The sequence below is a fragment of the Zeus faber genome (genome assembly GCF_960531495.2).
Source record: "Zeus faber genome assembly, chromosome: 12".
Classification (NCBI taxonomy): domain Eukaryota; kingdom Metazoa; phylum Chordata; class Actinopteri; order Zeiformes; family Zeidae; genus Zeus; species Zeus faber.
The window spans coordinates 23412494-23421058 of record NC_137196.1 but is presented as its reverse complement, the minus strand read 5'-3'; the positions used below and the strand labels follow the sequence as shown (position 1 = coordinate 23421058).

Here is an 8565-nt window from a genome sequence, read left to right as displayed (position 1 = left end):
ATGTATATTTATAATAATAATTATTATTATTTTTAGAAAAATTTAGTTTAGAAAAATTTGTTTAGAAAGAGATGTTATGATTCTATAATAATAATAATAAAAATAATAATAATTGTTATAATTATAATTATATTTATATTTATAATTATAATTATTATTGTTATAATTATATATATATTTATAATAATTATTATTATTATTTTTAGAAAAAATATTCGTTTAGAAAGACATGTTATGATGCTATAATAATAATAATAATAATTGTTATAATTATAATTATATTTATATTTATAAGTATTATTATTATTGTTATAATTATATGTATATTTATAATAATTATTATTATTATTATTAATAGTAATTAATAGTAATTATTATTATTATTATAATTTTTATTATAGCATCATAACATCTCTTTCTAAACAGCATAATGATAACCATTATTATAACAGTGTTTGATAATTCCTAGTTTGTACATTAAGGTCCTATTTCATACAACCCACGTTTTGTATATGATATAATAAAACAACTATATTGTTTACTTTAGTAGTCATGTCATTCGTGACGGGTTTGCTTTTTTCCTATCGCACCCTACATTTCCCATAAAGCTTTGGGTTTTAAATCCCCCTCCCCGAGGAGCGTCTATGGGTATTGTAGGATTATGCACTGTGATTTCCCCACTAGTTGAGCAGGGTTTGTCCAAGAAAACTACAGTTCCCTGAAACACCTAAAGATCGTACGCTGACCGTGTGGCTCATCCTTGACCGAATTCCAGCCTGCTTTGCGTGCATGCCGCAGACATGGGACGAATCAAAGCTGCATAAAAGCGCCCGGTGGGACATGCACTTTCCGGTGACATCGTCCCAAATCTACGCACCCAGATGAAAACACCTCCCTGGGAGGTCTGACAGGTAAATAGAATGGAGCCTGCTTATTATACGTGCTGATCTGGGATGCGTCTGGATGGGCTTAAAATACAGTCCCATGAGATTTGCACCCGGATGCATTCAAGGGTATTCCCGTGCTTATTTTATGATTATAAAAACAACAACGAAAAAACGAGTTGGTCCTCGTGTTGATCGCTTCGTATTAATTGGAGATGTGGGGATTATCCTCCTGTCATTGGACTCAGCATGGCGCAGCAGGACACATCCAGCCTGGAGGAGAAATTTGATGCCGCAGTCAGAGTGATCCGGAGTTTACCCGAAGACGGTAACTATTCTATTCTATTCTATTCTATTCTATTCTATAATTATCTTCTGTTGTATTATATAAAAACAATTTCTTTGTTATGATTATTATTATTTTTATTATTATTATTACATTGCATTAGAATCTGAATCGGTTTATTGGGCCAAATATAAGGACTTCACCATGTTAATGTGCACTGTAGTACAGACAGACGAGAACTATAGGAAAATAATGCTTAACAGCCTAAAGAAATACAATAGGTAGGCCTACAGAATATCCCAAATGTGCTGTATGCACAAGATAAAAAGATACATTACAAAAAAAAGAAAGTCTATGACATGGGCTATGTGACAGTAAGGACCGGGTATAAATATGTTATGAATATCAATATGAAAATAGTTGGGGGATCTCTGTACATGATTTATAATATAAATACACGATTATGGTCGTGGATAACATTGGATGGGTCTATATCTTAATCAGCCAGCGTGTGGTGTGGTGGTGTGGTGAGGGACCTGTATTGACCTATCAGTAGAAGTGTATTATAGAAATGTCTTGGCTGTTGAAAAAAGCTATTGGTATAGAGCGGATGAAGAGATTCAGTCACATCACAACAATAACAAAGTACATATATACATGCATCGCTTATAATTAACATTGATTATTTAGTTTGAGCTTTGTCACCTGAAAAAAAATTACCTATCTACCCCGATGATTTTCCAGGGCCTTACCAGCCGTCCGACAACATGATGCTGATGTTCTACAGTTACTACAAGCAGGCCACCTTGGGACCGTGCAACATCCCCCGACCAACAGGCTTCTGGGACAGTCGTGGGAAAGCCAAATGGTAATAATACGTGCATACCTAATACAGCCAGCTCTTGTATCGGTTCCTATATTTCTAACTTCATAACTGTGGACTGCACGCTGCATCGGAGACAGAGCGGTGATATACAGCGGTTTGATATTATGACAAAATATACTGACTGCTAAATGACATTATGTTTGTCTCACATCTTATGGTTGCGCCATTACCACCTCTAAATATGAGCCCCGGTTCTACAAGCGTAAAAATGACTTCATGGGGAGGGTTGGTTATTTTTCTGAGAAACCAAAAAGCCAAGGTAAGGGGGTACGAAAATGACAGTGAAATATCTCTGCATTAATTATTTAAGCCTTCTTGTGCCGGAACACAAAGCAGAAGGGGCCTTGCACTTTGGGGGTTACGGCGGTGTTAATTGAAAAGTATCGATATCCCCCTGAGCCGTCTTTGTAGCGCGGCCAGATCGAAGTTATGAGCGACAGATAACATGGGAGTTCGGACTGAGTTGTCCTTAGGCAACTAGAATGTGCCGAGCGGATCGCGATCATTTTGGGGCGATAATGCATCCACGGCGGCCACCGTTGTGTTTTCCCCCCTACCCCTGCTGCTGTTGTTGCTCACACATTTTACTGATGTTTTTTTGCTGTGGGCAGGGATTCTTGGAGCTCTCTGGGGGATATGACGAAGGAGGAAGCCATGATGAATTATGTCGATGACATCCAGCTGGTAAACTGTTCCGCTCTGAATGAACCCTGCGCGTAGGCAACGCCAAGGCGTGCAAAGCCTTTGCTTCCTTCCTGGTTCCTGCCTAATTTTAATTTATCAGCAGTTAAAGGGAGCAAAGGCTACTTGGAACAATTTTGTTTCCGTTTGAGCTTCGCCTTTGCCCTCCTATTTTTCCGAGAGTCTGTGCTGTCCCTCGAGGAAATGAGAGGCACCATTAGTGCGTGTTTGAAGGACGTGTGCTAAAGGATGTTTTTGAGACGGAACCCTCTAGTCATTGTCAGAGAAAAAAGAAGATGCACGATACAAACCGGTTGAAAATGGTGGCTAACCCAAAAAATAAAAGAATGCATGGTGCATACAGAGCACGTACTCTCTCACTCAACCTGAAAACTGCAAAAAAAAAAAAAAAAAAAAAAAAAAAAAAGGAAGGAAGGCTCCCACTAATGATGTCAGCCAACATCACTCCTTTTGTTTAATAAATAAATAAATTAAGGAATAATTACCACCTTCTTCCACTGGGTGCAACTTGTTTATTTAACCACTTACCCAAATCACCGTTCCAATTTGAATGGATTTGAATGAATTAGCAAACAAAATACAAGAAAGCTAGTTATTTAGTTCTTATTACGGGATATACGTTTCTTTATAATTCGGAGGGTTCTAGGAGGCCACAGTCCCAGTTAAGTCTGAAAATACAATGTTTCGCACAACAAAATGTAAACTCTTTTTTTTTTTTCTCTCTCTCACACTCAGATCCTGGAGACAATCCCAGTCTCGGCCGAGGTGTCGGACCTGGTGGAGACGCTCGGCAACTTCTACGCGGAGGTCAACGGGGGGCGCGACGACGAAGAAAACGAGGTCGACGCCAGGGCCTTCACCCGGCCCTTCGCCCAAAAAGCAGGTAGGCCGTCGGGGGAAAACGCAGCGGCCCCTCCACGTTCGCGGACGCGAGATCCGTCGAGAAAAAGCGGGGGGTTTGGTCGGCGCTGCTGCTGTTAATCCTCGATCGGGAGAAAAAAAAACAGTAACTTTTTTTTTTTTTAATTTTTACCATTTGGCTTCTCCCATGTCTTCTTTTTCCCCAGACGAGTTGATAAAGCTGTTTGTGAAACCCCGAATGGAAGGCAAGTCTTTGCCGTTAGTCTTGGCTCTAGAATGTTTGCTGGGTAGTTGTGGTCAGTTGTTGTGGCAGACACTGTAATGTGGTTTCTCTGTTTGTGCACAGATTGACAATTCACTCCTCGTGATTGGATAGAAAGAAATAATCCCGGTTATTCCACCCTCGCCGTCTAGGTTACGGGGATTTGTGGGACGATATTCAGGACGGCAGAGAGAGCGACTCTCTGGGCGCGGCGGTTAGCGGCGAGGACGGAGAGCAAAACGGAGAGAATAGCGAAAGGGTCAGAAAACGGGAGAGTAGCGATTCGGAGGCAGACGACGAAGAGGAGAGTTGCGACGAAGGGGACAACACGGACGACGGAGAGGATGAGGAAGAGACGGACGGAGATGTAGAGAAAGGTACCTCCGGTAGTTAGTAGTAGCGGTTAGTTCCTTTTCCCGTTCCAAAATCCGACACTTTATGTATGTGCCCAGGCAGCGAAAAGAAGGCTTCTCAGATCTCGCGTGATACAAAACAGGACAAGCTGCCTGAATCCATTGAAGAAATCAATGGCAGATCCCGGAACAGCAGCGACACGTTGGGCGGTAGCCTACAAAATATGCTTTGCAGTGGGATTCCTGGGAATAAAGTGCCTTGCAAGTGCTGTCCTATGCTTACATCGCTCCTTCACTCGGCGTGTCGTAGTTCTCGTACGACGTGAAGAACCTCAACTCCCGAGTCCAGCCCCTCTGCTCACTTGAAAATAACCTTCGACAGGGTCTGGAATATTTCCTCTTGATCAGAATTTTTATCCCCCTCCCCAAGATGCCTCTTGCTCAGAGAGGACGAGCCCCGGCCCGAGGCTTCTCCGGGCGGAGGAGGGGAAGCGGAGACCCGACGCCAGGGGCTCCGTCAGCAGCGCGGAGCCCAGCGTGTCCTCCGTCGCCAACGGCACGCACAGCTCCCTGAACAGCGAGGTGGAGGAGGAGGAGCTGGCCTGCTCCGCCGAGCCCTGCGCGGAGCGACATTCTTACCTCCACCTGAATGGACGCCTCGGTGGTAGGCCCTCAGCCCTTCCGCTGCCGCACAGTATAGAGTTCATCATCAGTTTGGTGAATTGCTGAGTGAAAACAAAAACATTATGGTTATTTTCTCCCGCTCCAGACTGGAGTGTAAGGGCCAATTCACAAGCAGAGTATTTTGATGTCAGCACGCTACAAGAATATTGGGGCTGTAGGTCGCATTTATTCCCTGGGGCATGTGGATATTGACATGGTGCACTAAAATAATAAAAAAAGCTTACCTTATCAATCGATATAGTTTTCAATAGAGTAAGAAAAATTGCAGCCATATCATTTTACATTGGGTTGGATGACACAAAATGTCGGAGACATGCGGCAATAGTTTGACCTCCCAAGCGCCCTTAAAAAAATATGCAGGCAGTGCAACTTTGGTTCTCCAAGGGATTTTTGGGGCTGCATGTTGAATTGGCCGAAATGGTGAAGAGATGGAACACATAGTTAAGGAGTTTTAAACACAGTGGCCAAAGTCATGTTAACCTTTAGTGTATTGTGAAGTGCCAATAGGTAATGAATACATTATGCATTGCATTAATGCATTATTTTGTGTTTACCCTGCTGTATTCTGCATGTTGAAGATCACAATATCATTCCCGACAACAACCATCGAGCGACAGACTCGGATAACGAAGAATTTTGTGACTCCATGGAACATCTAGCCATGGAAGAGGTGAAGCATCCACTCACAAGCATTGGTGCACTTTTATTTTTCCAGGACAATATGACGTAGAAAGCTGAAGAATTAAAATATTCTGTCACACGTAAAAGGGTCATTCAGACAAACGCCTTGGCTTCCCCTGTTTCCAAAAAAAAAAAGGGGTCAGGACTCTCGAAAGCCCACTGTTCCGGATCCAGAGCAACCTCCGTGAGGCGAAATGAGCTTTGGAGTGAAACTAAAGCCACATCCAACGGAGGGGAGACTGTGGCACCTTTCCTCGATGTCGGTTTTGGTCCAGCCTCGTCATCGAGGACGGGGAGAGGTAGGAACCCACTACTGCAGCGGCGCGCATTCCTTCCCGACGCGTGGTTTGGCGGTTGTTTCCTCAAACTATGATGCCTGTTTCAGTGTCCCAGCCCTCCAGGATCCCCTGCGGCTCTCAGCTGTGCTTCAGCGTGGAGGCTGCGTGCTGCTGTGCCACGCAGAGCCGACGCTCCAGGGCCGCCGTCAGGGACAGCGTCCACGAGCAGATCGCCGCGGCGCTGCTCCGGTTGCAGGACGACATGGCCGACGTGCTGCACAGGCTGCACACGCTGGAGGTCCTGACCGTCTCACAGGTGAAAAAGAGCGCCGCCCGCCGGGTCGCTCCGGGCTGGCGCAGAGCGTCGATATCAAACCGGTTCCGCGGCCGTCGATCTGATCCAATTTCAGAAAAGTGGACTAATTTCAGAACTGATCCCTTTGAGCCGACGACAGCTTGATTTAATGGGTTTGTTTAATTCCGTTTTTTCAGTCAAGCTCACCTTCGCCAAGACAGGAAGAAGTCTTACCACTCGTGAGAAAGGTGATACATGATAGAACCTGTTTCTATAGTTGTACATCTTGTGAAAACATGTATATATTGTGAATTCAATTTTTAAGACGGTTTTATCCATTTTGTCATGTCACCACTTGACATATGCCTCCTCTACGTCTACATTCTGTAGATCCAGAGACTGTCGTGGTGGCCTTTCAGCGTGTCTCCGGTCACGGCGTTTTTCGTGACCGTCTGGCCTCTCATCGCCCATTGGTTAATTCAGCTCTACTTACTGCGGAAGAGGAGGTGAGAAAAAACAGTAAATGCATTCATGTAGTCACCGGTATTGGCACGTATTTAATATTGTTCCCAGCCTACTATACTTCCGAACGCAACATTTGAGTACTGACTCTGGGTTTTCTCCCTTTTTTTTTTTTTGTAGGAAAATCAGCTGAATTTAGTGAGAATTGCCTGAATCTCCAACACATCAATGCTGGTTCCACCCACATTGCTGAAATAGCTGCACTTTTGTTCGAGCCTTGTTATGGATATGCTACAATAGAGAAATGTATGCTCAAAATTAGCCTTAAAACTAAATTAACCACTATACAGTCCATTAATGTAGGATCTCGGGTGTGACAATGGTTTTAGAAAGGTGGAAACTTGGAGTTGTTTCATTGCTGTTGGCCCAGTAGGAGAGGATTATATTCTGTTTTTGAATTATCTCAAGTGTCCCTTGTTCAACAGAAGCTTAACGTCACATAAATTAGTCAAGTTTTATTTGAAATAAGCTTGTATCATGATCATGGCCATGCTGTAGCTAAGGGGCTTGATTAGTTACATTTATGAATGAAGGATTATCTATTCTTTGCGCTAATATTGATAACTATTTAATTGTGATCATTTGGTTCAGTTAATTTTATTCCAAATGTTTATCTAGAACCCTTTTGCACAATATATTTATAAAGAACTACTGTAAAATATGACTGTATTTCACAACAAACAAGTCTCACTGTAGCTTTTTATTGTGTTGATCTGGAGTACAGGAGAATGTCAGGGAAATCTTTGTTCGGACCAAATTTGACATTTGAGGAAACAACTATGGTAATTTTGGGAAAATTATATTATTTCATACAGTAATGGAAAAAACATTTTTGAGTTGTAGCAATATATATATGAAGTGTAATGCATTATAAAAGATATAACGCAAAGGTTTTTTATTTTATTTTATTTGAATCTTAATGCGTTTTGGTAGACTTTTTTTTCTTAATATTGCCCTTGCATAGCATGCCAAGTGTGACATCCATTTGTTAGTTATTTGAGGTTAGGAAGGACAACAGTGTATGCTGATGGTGCAATACTATAATATATTAATTAATAAACCATTCTGATTATGTACCCAAGACACTTGTGTTGTTCCAAATGCAATAAAGGTATTCCAGAGACCATGTGTTTGTTATTGCCTTTAAAAATAATAATAATAATAATAATTTATATATATATAGATATAGATAGATATATATATATAGATATAGATATAGATAAGATATAGATATAGATATAGATATAGATGGATAGCTTTTGTCAAACATTTCCAAGCCTGAAAATGAGCATGCTTATTTCTCTTGGGCAATAGTTCTTTGGTCTCAAACTTTTAATATGTTACTGCACTTTATCTTTGCATTATATTTTTGGGTTAATCTAGAGAATAAATCTTTATTATCCTATTTATATCAACATAGGAAATATGGTTCCTTCTATAAGCACAGTGGAGTAGTGGAGGTTGTATATACAGTATAACAAATAACCTCTTTAATCTTGAATATAACCCACCCCGTCTACGGTCATTTACAGTATACTGACCTACCTATTGTAATATAATGTGTATAATGCTTTAGGTATATTATCAGGATTAAATCGATTATACAATAATATGGAAATGTGACGTTATTTGATCGAAAAAAAAGTTTAAATACATACATACATACGTCCGTACATACATACATACATACATACATACATACGTATGTACGTACATACATACATACATACATACATACATATGTACATACATACATACATACATATGTACATATATACATACATACGTACATACCTACATAGATACATACATACATACATACATACATATGTACATATATACATACATACGTACGTACGTACATAGATACA

General features: G+C 41.0%; 1 protein-coding gene across 1 annotated transcript; it reads left to right on the top strand.

Moving 5' to 3' along the window:
- Positions 1 to 858: 858 nt before the first annotated feature.
- Positions 859 to 7698, top strand: LOC307237699 (acyl-CoA-binding domain-containing protein 5A-like). Its single transcript, XM_080010462.1, has 14 exons — positions 859 to 911; positions 1133 to 1212; positions 1915 to 2038; positions 2668 to 2740; positions 3494 to 3641; positions 3826 to 3864; positions 4034 to 4258; positions 4665 to 4898; positions 5497 to 5588; positions 5736 to 5898; positions 5985 to 6193; positions 6370 to 6420; positions 6563 to 6678; positions 6815 to 7698. The coding sequence occupies exons 2-14, from the start codon at positions 1134 to 1136 to the stop codon at positions 6825 to 6827; spliced, it is 1566 nt and encodes a 521-aa protein (XP_079866588.1). The 5' UTR covers positions 859 to 911; position 1133; the 3' UTR covers positions 6828 to 7698.
- The last annotated feature ends 867 nt before the right edge of the window (positions 7699 to 8565 follow it).

Bases quoted from the DNA above. Each gene is read 5' to 3' on its own strand.
- LOC307237699 (XM_080010462.1), top strand. From the start codon at position 1,134: ATGGCGCAGCAGGACACATCCAGCCTGGAGGAGAAATTTGATGCCGCA. The intron at 2,039-2,667 runs GTAATAATACGT...TGCTGTGGGCAG, and splicing joins AGTCGTGGGAAAGCCAAATG to GGATTCTTGGAGCTCTCTGG. The intron at 5,899-5,984 runs GTAGGAACCCAC...TGCCTGTTTCAG, and splicing joins GTCATCGAGGACGGGGAGAG to TGTCCCAGCCCTCCAGGATC.